At 43.8% G+C, this 20,972-nt stretch overlaps 1 protein-coding gene across 1 annotated transcript in view; it reads left to right on the plus strand.

Annotated features, from left to right (window-relative positions):
- The window catches only part of LOC142251073 (cytochrome P450 2C8-like), a 36,640-nt gene extending 15,960 nt beyond the window's left edge, over nucleotides 1–20,680 (plus strand). Inside the window, exons 4-9 of the mRNA XM_075323578.1 lie at nucleotides 344–504; nucleotides 1,432–1,608; nucleotides 6,303–6,444; nucleotides 9,924–10,111; nucleotides 18,702–18,843; nucleotides 20,065–20,680. Coding sequence (XP_075179693.1) covers nucleotides 344–504; nucleotides 1,432–1,608; nucleotides 6,303–6,444; nucleotides 9,924–10,111; nucleotides 18,702–18,843; nucleotides 20,065–20,249 — 995 coding nt within the window. The 3' untranslated portion in view covers nucleotides 20,250–20,680. The remainder of the gene's footprint in view (nucleotides 1–343; nucleotides 505–1,431; nucleotides 1,609–6,302; nucleotides 6,445–9,923; nucleotides 10,112–18,701; nucleotides 18,844–20,064) is intronic.
- Nucleotides 20,681–20,972: the final 292 nt, after the last annotated feature.

Raw genomic sequence — 20,972 nt, forward strand, 5'->3', positions numbered from 1 at the left:
TAGGGTCCTGTTGGGGCCTGGGATTATTAAAGATGAGCTAGCTGGATCATATGGGGTTGAAGATAGGCTTAAAATCAACTCTCAGTTTTTAGAAGACTCTTTCTTCAAGCAGTGGTACAAGAAAAGTCTGCCTCTTTCAAGAAAACCATGATTTCTATATCAGATCAATGGCTGATCATCCAATGGATGAAATTTTTAGGTACAGTCACCATTAACATGAGCTTACCGTGCACAACAGATCTGCAGTCGTACTGTGTACTATTTTTCACATGGTCCATATTTTCTCAATATATGTATTGCATTGTATAGTAATGACTGACCACATCTTTATATTTACTTTCAGACTCTCCAATTAACCCAATATATATAATACAACTCGCTGTTTCCAATGTCATTTGCTCAGTTGTATTTGGTGAAAGATTTGAGTACGAAGACAAAAAATTCTTGACACTCATTTCACAATTTAATGAAATTGCTGAGTTGTTCAACAGCACTTCAGGACAGGTAAGCAATGGCATGCCTCCAACTGCAAAACCTTCGTCTTGTCCGGCAGTCATACTCCCTTACATCTGTCCCCTCCCATTGGGTAGCTAGACCAAAAAAATTGGACAAACAATAGGGATTATGGCGCCCCGTTTAAAAAGACTGACATTTTTCTCGCCGGTCTTGATGAGGAGGCAGTGTGGACCCTAAAGTTTCTGATGAAGACGCATGCCTCTTTTTGAGCCAGGCGAGTCGACAAGTGGCATGCGCCTCCATGTCCGCCTAGACACAAATCTTATTCCAGTAAGAATTGTGACATAAGGAAAGCCGATGCACACCATGAATTTGACAAGTGAGGGTTGACATGCCAGCTTCGTACAAGAAATGCTACATTTTTGTGCAGTCTAAGGGGAAAAATTTTTGACACAACCTCCATAAGGTGAAAGGATTTCCCCTTAAACTCCACTATAGCTTCTCATACAGCCAGATCAGATCTCATACTTTGCACCGACGAGGGGCAGTCACCCTAAAACATCGTGTCTACAAATTGAGGTTCTGATCTCAAGTCATATGAAAAGGCTCGTTAAAAGGGTCACTTTTGACTTTTTGGATTGCTACTTCCAATAGGTGGCACTAGAGTTCATCTACTTCCTCCCTGAAGAGACAATTTACATTTTTGTGCAAAAGAACTGTGACTTTTCAAAACTTTTTACAACAGAAATCTGTTATAAAAGCTTTGATGAGTCAGGGTCATTGGCTGCCCGGTCAGAAAATTCAGTGTTTGTGTATAGTCTGAAATCATGGAGATGTTTCATTTTTTTAGGTTTAAATTCACTGATTCATCGGCAGCTTATTTTTATAAAAAAAGATCATAGAAAATAAATATGACACTGATGCAACTACACAGTAGTAATATCTTGTTTTTCTATTACTTCTTTCCTTAATTAGCTCCTTTTCACGTTCCCAAAATTAATGTCCTACATTCCTGGTCCTCATAAGAGGATCATTACACTGATGAACAACCTGAAACAATTTATTAAGGAGATTACAGATACCCATCGAGAAACCCTGGACGAGAATTGCCCACGTGACTTCATAGACTGCTTCCTCATGAAGATGGAAGAGGTTTGTTTCTTGATAATCTTAGATTTTTGGATTACGTATTGTAGGTAAAAAATGTGCCCAAATCCAAAATTCAATTAGCTTTGAAAAAAAAAGCAATGAAATGAAGAGGAGCCGATTGATCTGCAGAGAACTTACCTTGAGCTGAATTTCCTGAATTATGAAGATGCCCCAAGTTTAACTCCAAACACTTACAGTGCCTACAAGTAGTATTCAACCCCCTGCAGATTTAGCAGGTTTGATAAGATGCAAATAAGTTAGAGCCTGCAAACTTCAAACAAGAGCAGGATTTATTAACAGATGCATAAATCTTACAAACCAACAAGTTATGTTGCTCAGTTAAATTTTAATACATTTTCAACATAAAAGTGTGGGTCAATTATTATTCAACCCCTAGGTTTAATATTTTGTGGAATAACCCTTGTTTGCAATTACGGCTAATAATCGTCTTTTATAAGACCTGATCAGGCCGGCACAGGTCTCTGGAGTTATCTTGGCCCACTCCTCCATGCAGATCTTCTCCAAGTTATCTAGGTTCTTTGGGTGTCTCATGTGGACTTTAATCTTGAGCTCCTTCCACAAGTTTTCAATTGGGTTAAGGTCAGGAGACTGACTAGGCCACTGCAACACCTTGATTTTTTCCCTCTTGAACCAGGCCTTGGTTTTCTTGGCTGTGTGCTTTGGGTCGTTGTCTTGTTGGAAGATGAAATGACGACCCATCTTAAGATCCTTGATGGAGGAGCGGAGGTTCTTGGCCAAAATCTCCAGGTAGGCCGTGCTATCCATCTTCCCATGGATGCGGACCAGATGGCCAGGCCCCTTGGCTGAGAAACAGCCCCACAGCATGATGCTGCCACCACCATGCTTGACTGTAGGGATGGTATTCTTGGGGTCGTATGCAGTGCCATCCAGTCTCCAAACGTCACGTGTGTGGTTGGCACCAAAGATCTCGATCTTGGTCTCATCAGACCAGAGAACCTAGAACCAGTCTGTCTCAGAGTCCTCCAAGTGATCATGAGCAAACTGTAGATGAGCCTTGACATGACGCTTTGAAAGTAAAGGTACCTTACGGGCTCATCTGGAACGGAGACCATTGCGGTGGAGTACGTTACTTATGGTATTGACTGAAACCTATGTCCCCACTGCCATGAGATCTTCCCGGAGCTCCTTCCTTGTTGTCCTTGGGTTAGCCTTGACTCTTTGGACAAGCCTGGCCTCGGCACGGGAGGAAACTTTCAAAGGCTGTCCAGGCCGTGGAAGGCTAACAGTAGTTCCATAAGCCTTCCACTTCCAGATGATGCTCCCAACAGTGGAGACAGGTAGGCCCAACTCCTTGGAAAGGGTTTTGTACCCCTTGCCAGCCTTGTGACCCTCCACGATCTTGTCTCTGATGGCCTTGGAATGCTCCTTTGTCTTTCCCATGTTGACCATGTATGAGTGCTGTTCACAAGTTTGGGGAGGGTCTTAATTAGTCAGAAAAGGCTGGAAAAAGAGGTAATTAATCCAAACATGTGAAGCTCATTGTTCTTTGTGCCTGAAATACTTCTTAATACTTTAGGGGAACCAAACAGAATTCTGGTGGTTTGAGGGGTTGAATAATAAATGACCCTCTGAATAAACTTTTCACAATTTAAAAAAAAAAAAAAAAAAAAAAGAAATAACATTCTTTTTTGCTGCAGTGCATTTCACACTTCCAGGCTGATCTACAGTCCAAATGTCACAATGCCAAGTTAATTCCGAATGTGTAAACCTGCTAAATCTGCAGGGGGTTGAATACTACTTGTAGGCACTGTACTTTGTGAAGATTGTCCAAAAAACCCCAAACCCCCATTTAAAGGGCTCCTGTCACTAGAATTTTTCTTTAAAACCTTCAGCCACCACCAGTGAGCCATTATATACAGCATTCCAGAATACTGTATATAAGAGCTCAAGCCAATCATTATAACGTAAAAAAGACCTTTATTATACTCACCTAGGGGGCAGTCCGGTCCAGTGATTATCGCTGGACTCAGTCTGATGCATCCTTTATCCCGTGCAGTCATCGTCCTCCTGCCCGGCTGAGGCATCCTTCGTCATCCATACAGAAGTCTCCATTGCGCCCCTGCGCAAGTGCAATTTCATCTGCCCTGCTGAGGCAAATCAAAGTCTTGTAGCGCGCATGCACGGGCGGTCTTTGACCTTTCCCCACACCTGCATATTACAGTACTTTGCTCTGCCCTCATCAGAGTAGATCTAAGAACACTTCCGCAGGAGTGAAATGGAGGCCTCTCTGTGCTTGAAGTAGGACGCATCATCCACTCAGCTATGAAGGAGGATGGCAATAGATGAAAGATAGAAAGTGCCGAACCCAAGACCAGCGATGCTCATAGGACTGGACTGACCCCCCCAGGGAAGTATAATGAAGCTCTTTTTTTTGTTATACAGATCAGCCTGGGTTCTTATATACAGTATTAAAGAATGTGCTCACTAGTGGTAGCCACAGGTTATACGGGAAAATCCTTGTGACAGATTCCCTTTAACACACTACTGAAGACTCAGAGAGCTCAAGCATGTTAAAAATAGGAGTAAAAGTTGTGTAAAGGGAAGTGCTGGACCTGCATAGTCAGGCAGGGTTTGTGTAAATTGATTGATACGTGATAATTTGCAGTATAAGCACCTTAAGGCTATGTGCCCATGGGGAGCGTGTCCTGTGGTTATATCCGCAGGACATTCCACAGGAGCTCCCAGAAAACCGCAACACAACTTTTGTCTGTTTACATGCTGCGGAATGTCCTGCGGATATGCTGCGGGCATTCTGCATTGAGAATACAGTATCATGGCTTCGGCACTGCATCCTCAATGCAGAACAAGTGCTGCAGTGATTGGGAGTTCATACTTACCTCCATCATGCAGCACTTCTCTCTGTCCATGTCTGTCTGCACATTGCCGGAGAAGGTGGGCGGGCCTGAACTAGCTTTGGCTGTCACATGACCAGAGCTCGTGCAGGCCCCGCCCACCTCTTCCTTCCTGTACCTGGCTCCACCACGCTCCTGTGCATCGGACGGAGAAAGTTACTCCGTTGTCTTCTATCAAGGCAGGTAAGTATGGGACCCTGCGGAGAAATACGCAGGAATAATTGACATGCTGCAGATTTTTCCGCAGGGAAATACTGCATTATTTCCGCTGCGGAAAAAAACGCAGCATGAGTACAGCACTCCCCAAAATGCCATAGAAATGGCTGGGGGCTCGCTGTACTGCGGATTTTTGAAAAATCCGTGGAATTTCCGTGAAAATCGCGGCAAATACCGTGAGTTTTCCGCAGCATGGGCACATAGCCTAAAACTGTTTTTTTTTATTCTTTACATACTGTAAACAAGGAGAGCAATATTAAGCTCCTCAGTGCTATTCTTGATATTGAAACAAAATACTGCATCCAAGGCTTGTGTGTCACACAAAGTGTGATTCTTCCAATGTAAGATGGGCAAGCAGCATTTTTACATCTTAAAGAAAAATCTTTGTAATGTGTGTGTATTGTAAAAAAAAAAAAATATTTTGCCCAAATTGCTGTTGTAATAGTCCAATATTACACCAGTATACATCACTCGAATGCAGCAGTAAGCTCCTACCTGTTACCATCCAATTTTCCCCGAGACACAAAGGTTGAGGTCACTTGGACATTGCTAAGGTTGTGTTTGCATTATAACCCTCAAAATAGTTCAATTCAGTTCTCTGAGACCTGTCACGGTCGTCTCTCTGTTGTAGAGACTAGTGACTGGTGCTGGGCCAGAGTCTCTTTACTTTAAGACTCTGCAAATTAAATGTATTCCTTTTCCTTTGGCTAGGAGAGGGTTAATGTCTGCATTCCTTTCCAGCAAGCATTCCATTACCTCCTTAGGTGTTTCTGGTTTGGGAAAACTACCAGTCCCTATATATACCCTCTGCCCCCAGCAGAGGGTGCCAGTTATTCTCATTCAGTTGGAAGCTTGGCCTGGAGGTGAAAGCAGCTGGTGGAGCCCTCTCTGCAAGTTGCTGTGTTGGCTGCAGTATTGGTGCTGACTGCAGCAGTCTGTGGTGTGCTTACTGTACGGTGTGGAAGTTTCCCAGTTGTCTGTTTACTTCCACCTTTTATGCTGTTTCCACCTGTGTACATTTACATAGTTACATAGTTACATAGGTTGAAAAAAGACCTAAGTCCATCAAGTTAAACCTTCTTCCACCAATTTAGTCTCTCCTTTGTGTGTGATTGCCATGTGCACAAGTTGTTATTTTCCCCTGTCCATGTGTAGTTGTGGGGTTTGTGTTTACAGTCCTGGCTCACCTCTTGGGTGGAGGTGGGGGAGGGGAGTTACATCAGGGCTTGGACAGGAGTTAGGGTCACGTTGGTGACTCAGACCTCACTACCATCTAGCATATCTCTGAGTTGAGGGACAGCGCAGGGACTCCAGTCTGAGGGTCAGGCAAGATGTCTCGGTCCTGTCATCCGGTCCCCATGACAATGACAATACCTCAGAGTATTATATACAGTATATATTTTCTTGGCAATTACAACTCATGGAAAATGTATTCACAACCATAAATCAAACCTTTCTGAAAATTCAGAAATCAATCATTCCAGCTCTTGTTTTGGTTCTTATTTCATCTTTAAAAAGCTCAGAGGCTTTTGACAATTTTTTACACATGAAGTAATGGTAAGCTCAATTTGTTTTCATATTTTATAGGAAAAAAAGAATCCAGATACAGAATTTCATGAGGAGAATCTACAGGCGACAATAACAGACTTATTCAGTGCTGGAACAGAGACGACCAGTATGACGCTGAGATACGGTTTTCTCATACTCTTGAAATATCCAGAAATACAAGGTGATTATTTTAACACATTTTTATACACTGTGTGCAGAATTATTAGGCAAATGAGTATTTTGATCACATGATACTTTTTATACATGTCCTACTCCAAGCTGTATAGGCTGAGAGCCAACTACCAATTAAGTAAATCAGGTTATGTGCATCTCTGTAATGAGGAGGGGCGCGGTGTAATGACATCAACACCCTATATAAGGTGTGCTTAATTATTAGGCAACTTCCTTTCCTTTGGCAAAATGGGTCAGAAGAGAGATTTGACGGGCTCTGAAAAGTCCAAAATTGTGAGATGTCTTGCAGAGGGATGCAGCAGTCTTGAAATTGCCAAACTTTTGAAGCGTGATCACAGAACAATCAAGCGTTTCATGGCAAATAGCCAACAGGGTCGCAAGAAGCGTGTTGGGCAAAAAAGGCACAAAATAACTTCCCATGAATTGAGGAAAATCAAGCGTGAAGCTGCCAAGATGCCATTTTCCACCAGTTTGGCCATATATCAGAGCTGCAACATTACTGGAGTATGAAAAAGCACAAGGTTTGCCATACTCAGGGACACGGCCAAGGTAAGGAAGGCTGAAAAACGACCACCTTTGAACAAGAAATATAAGATAAAACATCCAGACTGGTCAAAGAAATATCTTAACACTGATTTTTCAAAGGTTTTATGGACTGAGGAAATTAGAGTGACTCTTGATGGGCAGATGGATAGGCCAGAGGCTGGATCAGTAAAGGGCAGAGAGCTCCACTCTGACTCAGACGCCAGCAAGGTGGGGGTGGGTACTGGTATGGGCTGGTATCATCAAAGATGAACTTGTGGGACCTTTCGGGTTGAGGATAGAGTGAAGCTCAACTCCCAGACCTACTGCTAGTTTCTGGAAGACAACTTCTTCAAGCAGTGGTACAGGATGAAGTTGGTATCGTTCAAGAAAAATATAAATTGCATGCAGGACAATGCTCCATCACATGCATCCAGCTACTCCACAGTGTGGCTGGCCAGTAAAGGTCTAAAAGATGAAAAAATAATGACATGGCCCCCTTGTTCACCTGATCTGAACCCCATAGAGAACCTGCGGTCCCTCATAAAGTGTGAGATCTACAGGGAGGGAAAACAGTACACCTCTCAGAGCAGTGTCTGGGAGGCTGTGGTGGCTGCTGCATGCAATGAGGATCGAAAACAGATCAATCAACTGACAGAATCTATGGATGGTCGGCTGCTGAGTGTCATCATAAAGAAAGGTGGCTATATTGGTCACTAATTTTTTGGGGCTTTTTTTTTTGCATGTCAGAAATGTTTATTTCTAAATTTTGTGCAGTTATATTGGTTTACCTGGTGAAAAGAAGCAAGTGAGATGGGAATATATTTGGGTTTTATTAAGTTGCCTAATAATTCTGCACAGTAATAGTTACCTGCACAAACAGATATCCTCCTAAGATAGCCAAATCTTAAAAGACCCACTCCAACTTCCAAAAATATTAAGCTTTGATATTTATGAGTCTTTTGGGTTGATTGAGAACATAGTTGTTTATCAATAATAAGACAAAATCCTCTAAAATACAACTTGCCTAATAATTCTGCACATGGTGTATAATTTATTAAGGTTCCCTCATTTGAGCAATGCAGGAGTAATAGTGGCATTTTAGCACTAGTGTCTTTGTGGGTCCACATTTCTGCCTGCTCTGACACAGATTTATCATTGGAGCCTAAGGGGTACTTTGCATGTTGCGACATCGCTACTGCGATATCGTCGGGGTCAAATCGAAAGTGATGCACATCCGGCGCCGGTAACGACGTCGCAACGTGTAAAGCCTAGATGCGCTGATAAATGACTGCAAAAGCGTCGTAAATCGGTGATTTGTGTAACGTCGGTCATTTTCATAATGTTGCACCAATAGGAGATACGATGTTGTTCCTCATTCCTGCGGCAGCGCACATCGCTGTGTATGAAGCCGCAGGAGCGAGGAACATCTCCTTACCTGCCTCCACCGGCTATGCAGAAGGATGGAGGTGGGCGGGATGTTTACGTCCCGCTCATCTCCGCCCCTCCGCTTCTATTGGCCGCCTGCCGTGTGACGTCGCTGTGACACCGCACGACCCGCCCCCCTAGGAAGGAGGCGGGTTGCCGGCCAGAGCAACGTCGCAGGGCAGGTAAGTGCGTGTGAAGCTGCCGTAGCAATAGTGTTCACTACGGCAGCTATCACAAGATATCACATGTGCCGGGAGCAGGTACTATCGCGCTCGGCATCTCTAGCATCGGCTAGCGATGTCACAGTGTGCAAAGTACCCCTAAGAGCTTCATGTTGCAAATCTTAATTTGATCTGTTTTTCATTTTCTTTAAAGTAAAAGAATATAATAATTCCACACCCTCACTACCAACCTCAGCTTCCTATACATGTGAAATATAAAGCTTCACCTGGCAGCCATATGTGGTCCATGGTGCCATTGCTTATGGCCTCCAATAAGATGGCTAGCTAAGTACTTCTCTATGTATGCTGGCAAATTAGAGAGAAGAGGAGTAGCTTGAGAACAGTGATAGACAAGTGCTAATGAGACATTTCATAGCAATAACTGTGACCTGTGTAAGGGGGTCTAGGGCTCTACCACCCCCATAGAAAAATGTATTTTGATATGTTCGACAAAGAACTGTGTAATGTCTGGTATGGCCATTAGAGGGCCGTAGTGTAGTGATCGCTTCACTCGTACCTTCTGGGTAGAAAAGGGTTAATTGTAGGGAGGAGTGTAGTTAATAAAAAGACAAGTAACTAGCAAGTTGGCAGGAGAGTCCCCAGTGAGGAGAAAGAACAAATAGCTGCCACTGTCAGACCTCAATATTTTACAGTAACACATTCAGCTGAAAAGAAGGATAAAGCTAATAAACAGATACGCGCGAACCCAAGGTTTGGTGTTCATACTTCGTAACAAAAACAGAGTGCAAGTGCTTTACGTATGATCACTCATGTAAGCATCGCTGTGCTTGGGTACACTCGGTGCTCAGCCCAGTGCAAGCCATTTGCAGCGATTGAATGGCTCACACTGGGGGTAACAACAAGTGTGATCAGATGTAGTGTGCAGCAATAAAAATGTAAAAACCCCGCCCACACCCGGAAGTGATCTGTTTACGGCTGGCTGCAAGTAGGCAGAGACCCAAACTAACCAATCACTGACTTCCATTGGGTTTCAGGTCAAGCCCGAACCAAACTTTATCTAAAGTCCAACTGCACCCGCTGTGCTGAACTTCAATGGGTTCACTCATCTCTCCTACTAAACGAGACATGTCACTCAAGCAGGAGTACTGGACTCCCAGCAACAAGGCAGTGAATAGGCTGGGAAGCTGTGCGCTCCTGAAGACACATAATGAGCATAGGCCTATAACATTTCAAACAATCTTCAGTTGTTATATAATTGTAATTGCAAAATAGATACAATGTGAATGTGATCCTAGACTAAGAAATATGTCTTTTGCTCCATTTTCATAAATTTCAGAGAAAATCCACAAAGAAATTGACAATGTAATAGGCAAAGATCGTTATCCATCAATAGAAGACCGGAGTAAAATGCCGTATACAGAAGCCGTAATCCACGAGATCCAGAGATTTGCTGATATCGTCCCATTAGGAGTGCCGCATGCTACCAGCAAGGACACAACTTTCAGAGGATATCACATTCCAAAAGTATAGTATTCCGGTCTTCTCAATCCTTTGATCATGCTTGCTAACTTTTTTTTATGGATGGCATCAAGGAGATGGTTAGTGGTGTGAGGAGATTCCTCCACAAAGTTTCAGACATAGTCACACTCTCTTTTAGGGGTTATGGCCCTCACTGCCCAGTCTCCCCCCATGTTTTATCTCCCTCCAAGCCTCAGTCACAACCTTTCCAAAACATAAGGTTTATTAACTGTAGTTCCTTTTTTTCTGGAGCTTCCTGGACATACCATCTTTTCAGTCTATGAATAAAATGCAGTGCTCTGGAAAGCAGAACATTGGGCATGGTTGAATCCCTTTGTCACCAGTGGTGACCCTACCCCATACCCGACACAAGTGAAGCAGTGGAAGGCACAATGTTGTACATGTGGCTGTTAGACAGAGTAACCCATGATTTGAAAATAATGAGAACTGGAGAACAGTAGACTGGAAAACAGAACTTGGTTTACTTCTGGAAGAGTAGATGGTGGCACAAAGCTTGGTGACTACATATCTAGATCAGAGAGAGACATAGCATCGTGTACGGTACAGTGCTCCATCCCAAGGCAGACCTTAGGCCTCATCCGCATCTTTTACTGAATTTTTTGGTGCGTTTTTGGTGCATCTTTGTGGTCACGAAGGGATATTCTCAAGTTGTCTCTTGAACAGATCACAATTGTGCAATCTCTTTATTTCCAGGTTGTTGGATGGGTGGACACTCCTCCTTGACTGACAGTTGTTCAGGAGCAGACTTGTAGTTTTGGTACAACTATAAAAGCTCAATAGAAGTTCTGCACTCAGCAGTGGCGGACACAAACTGATGAGGGCAACATTATATGCTCAACTCTTAAGGCCACTTTACATGCAGCGACATCGCTAGCGATGTCGCTGCCGATCGCACCTGCCCCATTGCTGCCCGTGGTGCACAACATCGCTAACACCCATCACACATACTTACCTTCCTTGCGACGTCACTGTGGCCGGCGAACAAACTCTTCTTTAAGGGGGAGGTTCGTGTGCCATCACAGCGACGTCACAAAGTGGGCAACCAATAGAAACGGAGGGGTGGAGACCAGCCGCATTAACGACACGCCCACCTCATTGCCGGAGGACGCAGTTAAGCTGTTGTTCTTCGTTTACGGGGTGTCACACGTAGCGATGTGTGCTGCCTCAGGAACGATGAACAACCTGCATCCAAAATCAGCAACGATATTTGGGAAAGGAATGACGTGTCAACGATCAACGATTAGGTGAGTATTTTTGATCGTTAGCGGTGGCTCGTATGTGTTACACGCAACGACGTCGCTAATGACGCCGGATGTGCGTCACGAATTCCGTGACCCCAGCGATATCTCGTTAGAGATATCGTTGCATGTAAAGCCCCCTTTAGAGTCTGACAGTACCTGCTTGCTGATTTTTAAGTGAAAATGAGCCCCAGTCTCTTGAGCCTCTGGTGGTTGCCCACTTTGCACAGATATGTTCGCCCATGGAACTCAACTATCAGTGGTTTGTTTTTTTCACAGTATTTACATATTGAGATAATAAGGCATTTGAACAAACACACAGCTCTGGAAAATGAGAGCCAGGGTGCACATGGATTGTATCATAGTATCATAGTATCATAGTTTTTAAGGTTGAAGGGAGACTCTAAGTCCATCTAGTTCAACCCGTAGCCTAACATGTTGATCCAGAGGAAGGCAAAAAAAAACCCCAATGTGGCAAACAAGTTCCAATGGGGAAAAAATGTCCTTCCTGACTCCACATCCGGCAATCAGACTAGTTCCCTGGATCAATACCCTGTCATAAAATCTAATATACATAACTGGTAATATTAAATTTTTCAAGAAAGGCGTCCAGGCTCTGCTTAAATGTTAGTAGTGAATCACTCATTACAACATCATGCGGCAGAGAGTTCCATAGTCACTGCTCGTACAGTAAAGAATCCTCGTCTGTGATTATGATTAAACCTTCTTTCCTCAAGACGTAGCGGATGCCCCCGTGTTCCAGTCGCAGGCCTAGGTGTAAAAAGATCTTTGGAAAGGTCTCTGTACTGTCCCCTCATATATTAATACATTGTGATTAGATCCCCCCTAAGCCTTCGTTTTTCCAGACTAAATAACCCCAAGTGTAATAACCTGTCTTGGTATTGCAGCCCACCCATTCCTCTAATAATCTTGGTGGCTCTTCTCTGCACCCTCTCCAGTTCAGCTATGTCCTTCTTATTAGTGATGAGCGAGTACTAAAAAGCTCGGGTGCTCGAGGCTCGGGCCGAGCATCCCAAGATACTCGTGTACTCGGCCCGAGCACCGAGCCCAATGTTATCCTATAGGAGACCCGAGTATTTTTCTGAAATGACCCCCCGGCAGCATGTAGAAACCCTAAAAATGTCACAAAAGTCTCAGAAGAGTGCTCAAATGACATGGCAACAGCATGGGGAAGACCCCTTGAAGCATTTATCACTCAAAAGTCACAGCTGTGAACAATTTTGTCCGAGTTTTACGCCATTTTTACGGACTCACCAGAAAACCTTCCAAAATGACACCAAAATGAATTTTCATGGCGGAAATGTCAAGGGCACATACCCAATAGTGAGATAGAGCTAATGTATGTTACTTTTTGAGATTAATACATGAAAGATTTTACGTGAAAACCTTGTGTGGCACTCCGATGTCCAAAACGCACGTTTTGTGCTTTTTACTAACGATGTCGGTCATTTTTTTTTTTCATTCTATCTCCCGTCGGTCGGTCTCGCTCTGTCTGTCTCTCTCTGTCTTGTCTGTCCCCCTCTCACAGTCTGTCGGTCATTCTCCCCCCTCTCTCTTACTTACCGTTCCCCGATCTCCGGCGCGGCGCTGCACGGCTGTTCACACTGTTCCGGCGGCTTTTCCTCTTTTGAAAAAGCCGGCCTCTCATTAAACAATCTCGTATTCCCTGCTTTCCTGCTTTTCGGCGCCTATGATTGGTTGCAGTGAGACACGCCCCCACACTGAGTGACAGCTGTCTCACTGCACCCAATCACAGCAGCCGGTGGGCGTGTCTATACTGTGCAGTGAAATAAATAATTAAATAATTAAAAAAAACGGCGTGCGGTCCCCCCCAATTTTAATACCAGCCAGATAAAGCCATACGGCTGAAGGCTGGTATTCTCAGGATGGGGAGCTCCACGTTATGGGGAGCCCCCCACCCTAACAATATCAGTCAGCAGCCGCCCAGAATTGCCGCATACATTATATGCGACAGTTCTGGGGCTGTACCCGGCTCTTCCCGATTTACCCTAGTGCGTTGGCAAATCGGGGTAATAAGGAGTTAATGGCAGCCCATAGCTGCCACTAAATCCTAGATTAATCATGTCAGGCGTCTCCCCGAGATTCCTTCCATGATTAATCTGTAAATTACAGTTAAAAAACACACACACCCGAAAAATCCTTTATTAGAAATAAAAAACACTAACAAAGTCCCTCATTACCAATTTATTAACCCCGACAAACCCTCCATGTCCGGCGTACTCCACAGTCCTCCAGCGTCGCATCCAGCTCTGCTGCATGCAGGTGACAGGAGCTGCAGAATACACCGCCGCTCCGGTCACCTCCACGCAGCTAATGAGATGAGTATAGCGATCAGCTGAACTGTCACTGAGGTTACCTGGATCCAACGGTGGATGCAGCGGTGGCCGCGGGTAACCTCAGTGACAGCTCAGCTGATCGCGCTACTCACCGCCGCTCCGGTCAGCTCCATGCACCAACTGAGGTGAGTATAGTGATCAGCTGCTGTCACTGAGGTTAATCGCGGCCACCGCTGGATCCAGCGGTGGCCGTGAGTTACCTGACTGACAGCAGCTGATCGCGCTATTCCCTTCATTAGCTGCGTGGAGGTGACCGGAGCGGCGGTGTATTCTGCAGCTCCTGTCACTTCCATGCAGCAGAGCTGGACGCGACGCTGGAGGACTGTGGAGTACGCCGGACATGGAGGGTTTGTCGGGGTTAATAAATTGGTAATGAGGGAATTTGTTAGTGTTTTTTATTTCTAATAAAGGACTGTTCGGGTGTGTGTTTTTTAACTGTAATTTACAGATTAATCATGGAAGGAATCTCGGGGAGACGCCTGACATGATTAATCTAGGACTTATTGTCAGCTATGGGCTGCCATTAACTCCTTATTACCCCGATTTGCCAACGCACTAGGGTAAATCGGGAAGAGCCGGGTACAGTCCCAGAACTGTCGCATATAATGTATGCGGCAATTCTGGGCGGCTGCTGACTGATATTGTTAGGGTTGGGGGCTCCCCATAACGTGGGGCTCCCCATCCTGAGAATACCAGCCTTCAGCTGTATGGCTTTATCTGGCTGGTATTAAAATTGGGGGGGACCGCACGCCGTTTTTTTTAATTATTTATTTATTTATTTTACTGCACAGTATAGACCCGCCCACCGGCTGCTGTGATTGGGTGCAGTGTGACACCTGTCACTTAGCGTGGGGGCGTGTCTCACTGCAACCAATCATAGGCGCCTGTGGGCGTGGAAAGCAGGGAATATGAGATGGCTGTGTACAGAGCACAGCGTGCCCGCCGGTATAAAGGCTCGGTCACGCTGTGCAGGCCGGCCAATCACTGCAATTCCACAACTAACAGGGCTGTGGCATTGCAGTGGTCTGCCAGCCAATCCCTGCATGAGGGCTGGCTCTCAAAAGAGCGCCAACATGCAGGGATGAAGACCACGAGTACAGCACGAGTATTGCAAAATTACTCGGTACCCGCCGAGTAGCCCGAGTACAGTGATACTCGTGCGAGTACCGAGTAGTAACACGCATACTCGCTCATCACTACTTCTTATATATCGTGACCAGAATTGTACACAGTATTCTAAGTGCGGTCGCACTAGTGACTTGTACAGAGGTAGAAGTATATTTTTTTCATGAACACTTATACCTCTTTTAATACATCCCATTATTTTATTAGCCCTGGCAGCAGCTGCCTGACACTGTCCACTAAAGTGAAGTTTACCATCCACCCATACACCCAAGTCTTTTTCTGTGTCTGTTTTACCCAGTGTTCTACAATTAAGTACATAATCATAAATGTTATTTCCTCTACCCAAGTGCATGACCTTACATTTATCTACATTAAACTTCAATTGCCACTTCTCAGCCCAATCCTCCAATTTACATAAATCTCCCTGTAATATAAAATTATCCTCCTCTGTATTGATTACCCTGCAGAGTTTAGTATCATCTGCAAATATTGAAATTCTACTCCGCATGCCCCCAACAAGGTCATTTATAAATATGTTGAAAAGAAGCGGGCCCAATACTGACCCCTGTGGTACCCCACTATGAACTGAGACCCAGTCCGAGTACGTACCATTAATAACCACCCTTTGTTTCCTATCACTGAGCCAGTTTTTAACCCAGTTACACATATTTTCCCCTATCCCCATTATTCTCATTTTATGTACCAACCTTTTGTGTGGCACCGTATCAAAAGCTTTTGAAAAGTCCATATACACAACATCCACTGCATTTCCCTGGTCCAGGCTTGAACTTACCTCTTCATAGAAGCTGATCAAATTAGTTTGACAGGATCGATCCCTCATAAACCCATGTTGATACTCTGTCATAAGGTTATTTTTCTTGAGATACTCCAGTATAGCATCTCTCAAGAAACCCTCAAGGATTTTACCAACCGTAGAGGTTAAACTTACCGGCCTATAATTTCCCGCCTCAGTTTTTGTCCCCTTTTTGAATATTGGCACCACATTTGCTATGCGCCAGTCCTGCGGTACCGACCCTGTTATTAAGGAATCTGAGAAGATTAAAAATAATGGTCTATCTATCACAGAACTCAATTCCTGTAGTACTCTGGGGTGTATGCCATCCGGGCCCGGAGATTTGTCAACCTTAGTGATTTCGAGGCGGCGGCGTACTTCCTGTTGGGTTAAGCAGGTAATATTCAAGGGTGAATTTATGGTATCACTGGTCATGTCATCTGCCATGGCATTTTCTTGTATAAAAACCGTAGAAAAAAAGTCATTCAGCAGGTTGGCTTTACCCTCATCCCCTTCCACCATTTCACCAAGACTATTTTTAAGGGGGCCAACACTATCGCTTTTCAGTTTTTTACTGTTTATGTAGTTAAAGAATATTTTAGGATTATTTTTACTTTCTCTCGCAATGAGTCTCTCTGTCTCAAACTTAGCTAACTTAATTTGCTTTTTACATATTTTATTTAATTTTCTATAATTATATAATGCCTCATCACTACCTACCCTCTTTAATTCTTTTAAGGCTTTCTGTTTTTCTTTTATTGCTTCCCTTACAGCTCTATTTAGCCATAGGGGTTTCCTCCTATTTCTAGCATGTTTGTTCCCATAGGGTATATTTTCTGCACAAGCCCTATTCAGGATGCTCATAAAAGTCTCCCATTTGCTTTGTGTACTTTTATTACTTAGTACATCATCCCAGTTTATTGCACTAAGATCATCTCTCAACCGTTTAAAATTTGCTTTCCTGAAGTTTAGTGTCCTTGTAGCCCCTCTACTAAACATCTTACTAAAAAATACATGAAAACTTATTGGACTAGAGCGGAGTGGCTCAAGAGGCAGAGGATCACGTTCAACTATCTGAAATTCAGTTTCATGTGAATTTGAACACTTTGAAATTTGATTTGTAATTTAAAAAAAAAAAAAAAATGCCTGACATTCAATTCCACTGTGTTGAAGCAAAAGTGAGCAGACTAATGTCTTTTTAACTGTAATTCCCTGCTGCTATGGCATCCTAAAGAATTTTATATTTTGTACAATGGTGGTCAGTACCTCGGCCATCACAGATCAGTGGTTCCCAGTGGAACACACTTTGAATGACAGATTTATTTTCCATCTCCAAAGTAACTGGGTAAAACTCACTCTTGTATAATGTATGCACCTCTGGTTCAGCGCCAGTGATGGGCTATGTCTCATAGTGTGTATAGCTGGCTTTGTTGAGGTACCCGATCTGTCCTGCCGTGCACCCTCTCCCGCCTAAACTGTGTCTGTCTGTCCTTCCCTGTCCACGTCCCACTTGACATATCTTTGTAGTTTGGACTTCCCGATACTTGACTTACACTCCCATCCCTGACTTAGCTCTGTCTCTCCCTTCGGCTTTCTCTATTACCATTTGTCTCCTGACCCCTTTGCTTACTTCTGACTCTGAGTTTGTTAACCCCTCGTACATTGTTTTGACTTCCTGTTGCTGACTCGACTCTCTTACTACTCTGCTGTCACCTTGTGGTGAGTTTGCTGTACTACTCAAGGCCACATCTTAGTGCAGCGGGACACTTTGGTACTGTAAAATGACTGTAAAATGTTTGTAGCAAAGGTTTGGGGGCTGCAAAAGGAAGCAAAATGGGTGTAAAAGCAGGACAATTGCCCTAAAAGAAATGTGAATAGGGAAATGATTTAAAGGGGTTCTGTCACAATAGCAATCATGGTTAAATAGGAAGTAAATGAATAAAATAATTTTAAGAGTGCCCTCACAAAGCCAAATTTAAGAGTGCCCCCACAGAGCCTGTTTACAAAGTTTCATTGAAGAGCCAATGTTTCAATAGTGCCCCCACAGAGCCAAAATTTTAAGGGTGCTGCTACAAAGCCATTATTTTAAAAGTGCCCCCAAAGAGCCTGTTTTCAGAGGTCCCCAACAGAGCCAAAATTTTAAGACTGCCCCCATTGAGCCTTTTTTAACAGTACCGTCAGACAGCCTTTTTTATGATTACCCCCATAGAGCCTGTTTTAAGAGTACTCCCACAGAGGCTGGTGTACAGTGGACACACAGAGCCTTTTTTCAGATAACCCCCACATTGCCTTCCTTCAGAGTACCCCCACAGTGCCTTTTTTCAGATAACCCCCACATTGCCTTCCTTCAGAGTACCCCCACAGAGCCTTTTTTCAGATAACCCCCACATTGCCTTCCTTCAGAGTACCCCCACAGTGCCTTTTTTCAGAGTACCCCGCAGTGACTTTTTTCAGAGTACCCCCACAGAGTCTTTTTTAGGAGTACCCCCACATTGCCTTTTTTCAGAATACCCCCACAGAGCCTTTGTTAAGATTACTCCTACAGTGCCTTTTTATAAGAGTACCCCCACAGAGCCTTTTTTGAGAGTACCACCACAGAGCCTTTTATAGGAATACCCTGACAACCTTTCTTAAGAGTACCCCTACAGACAGAGCCTCTTTTATTAGTGCCCCCTCAGAGCCTTTTTAAGAGTACCCTCACAGAGCCTGGTAGAGATCCTCCTCATTCTCCCTCAAATCTTCAGCTTGGTCTCCAGATCAATCTCTGGATTGGTCTTTGGATCTTCCGGCACTGACTAGGCCTCACATATTGATGTCAATGATCAAGCAAGGAGCTGTGGAGTCTGGAGAGACCCAGGAGCATATTAAATGTCTTTTCGAGGCACTTTCAATTTGGACAAAATTTGATCTAAATTGAATTAATTCTGCACAAAACAAATTTCGGTAGATTTGCTCATCACCACATCAGGAATTACGAAACAGACCTCACTTTTATCACTTCCATTTTTCCAGATTTACATACTTATAAATTTTACTTTCAGGGAACCTTGGTGTTTCCAGTCCTGACCTCTGTTCTGAAAGACCCCAAACACTTCAGGAACCCAGATGAGTTTGACCCTGGACGTTTTCTTAATGAGAAAGGCGGCATTAAGAAGAGTGATGCATTTATGCCATTCTCTGCAGGTAAGAGATTATTACTGTGATCTGTGAATGCTGAATTTTAGTTTCAGTACTTGATAATATGGTTGTTGGGCATAGACTGGGATTAGGAAGACATTTTCTAAACAAACATTTTTCTCCAAAAACTCTTATTGAGTGGAAATAAAAAACTGAGCATTACTTACTGACTTGCTCCATTACTTTATTTTCTCCAACGTTGGCTCTTCTCTGCTGCCTTCGATGATCGTTTTCAGTCTGCTGTAAATGTCCCAGTTAAAGCCAATCCCCCCAGGTTCAGCGACTTTGCCAATTTTGACGGCACAAGGTGCAGATGCCACGCTAACTACGGGGAAGTACCAAGCAAGCAACAAAAGGGAAGGGGAAACCCTGTGTCCAGGGATAGGGAAGATGGTGACCACTGACCAAACCTAGGTCCCTGAGGTCCCTCCCCACCATAGATAGGTTCCGCAGCTCGTCGCCGAGCCGGATACTTGACCCTAGTTATCCTTAGCGCTGGGCCCTAAATAGGGAACGGGTGAGATGAGCTATTCGTCAACGCCACCAAACACTTTAGATGACACAAGGAGGTCACACAGGCGGAAAATGTATGAACTACTTATCTACAGATGACACAGGTAGAAGTTTGGCAAAGTTTTCAGCAATGATACATTAGCTTACCAAAGCTTGAAATAACTGGATAATATCACTAGCACTTGTCCAAGGAAGGAAGGGGTATATAAGCACCAAGGGAATACTGATGATCAGCAGCTGGGCGGAAGGCGAGCTCCTGCTGGGTCCAAAAGGAGAAAAGTGAATCCAGCAGGAAAGCCATCTATACAAATGACTACTGACAGCAGGAGCATTCTGTACAGCCAGACGCTGTGACCTTTTATGGCCAGAAACCACATGACTGTCTGTCACCCTGACATACTTAGTGCTTAGCTGCAGTGAAGTGTGATGTAATCGTGACATCACACCTGCAGCCTGTGATCTATCACCAGAGGAAGTGGTGAAGACCGGAGCTGGATGACAATAAGAGGTTCAGTTCTCCAATTGGAAAAAATTAAGTATTACATTCTGATGATAAAAACCATTCCTACCTCTGGTTTATGGTGGAAAAAAAAATGGAAACCAGCCCATCCTCTGATGAAGTACGTGAAAGGCAATTCTAAATATTTTATTTTCTAAATCAAACAACCCTTTTAACTTGACTTCTTATTGTGCACTCTCATTCTGTTTTCTCAGGCAAACGCGTGTGTGCGGGAGAAGGCCTGGCTCGCATGGAGCTCTTCCTCTTTCTGACCACGATACTGCAGCAGTTCACCTTGGAGCCCACCATAGACAGAAAGACCCTGAGCATAAGACCTGAGCCCAACACCAATGCTACAAGACCTCAGGCATACCTCATGAAGGCCGTCCCTCGTTTCTGAGCTGAAAATTACATTCTCACCTAAAAGAAACCTAAAAGCTCTAGAACTTAAAAAATAAGACTCATCAAAAATTGTAAGATACAAATTATATTATAATTATATATATATTTTATTTTTTTTGTTCATTTTTTATTTTTATTATAAGCCATGCCTGAATAATTGTACAAAATATCATAGAACTCAACATCTGTAATCATCAGTGATGGGCGACCTGACCTTATGCGTGTCTCTGTGGTAGCTTCATCAGGAGAAGACAGGTTTGTCTTCCCCTGATGAAGCTGCCACAGCGAAACACATAGGGTCAGGTCACTCTTTGCACTATGCCTGCCATTAAATGATAAGGAGATTATTTGGCATAGTTGCTATGTGTTTTTATGTGTTTTTTTTATGTTTTAAGTCATGCACTTAATAAACTTTTCTAGTAATAATTATTTAGTTATTGAGTGAGTGCTTAATTTTTGCTGAACACTTTTTTCTCTTAAGAAAAAAATTTCCAGCAACTTCGTCCCAAATTGGTTTTCTTTAAAACGTGTAAGTTTATTCCATGGTATTAAAAACAGACATACATGTGAAAAATGTGAATAGCCTACGCATTTTGAACATAGGGGTTCTTAGGGGTACTTTGCACGCTGCGACATCGCTAGCATCGGCTAGCGATGCCGAGCGCGATAGTACCTGCCCCCGTCGCACATGCGCATCTAGGCTTTATACGTTGCGACATCG

The sequence above is a fragment of the Anomaloglossus baeobatrachus genome, chromosome 9 (genome assembly GCF_048569485.1).
Source record: "Anomaloglossus baeobatrachus isolate aAnoBae1 chromosome 9, aAnoBae1.hap1, whole genome shotgun sequence".
Classification (NCBI taxonomy): domain Eukaryota; kingdom Metazoa; phylum Chordata; class Amphibia; order Anura; family Aromobatidae; genus Anomaloglossus; species Anomaloglossus baeobatrachus.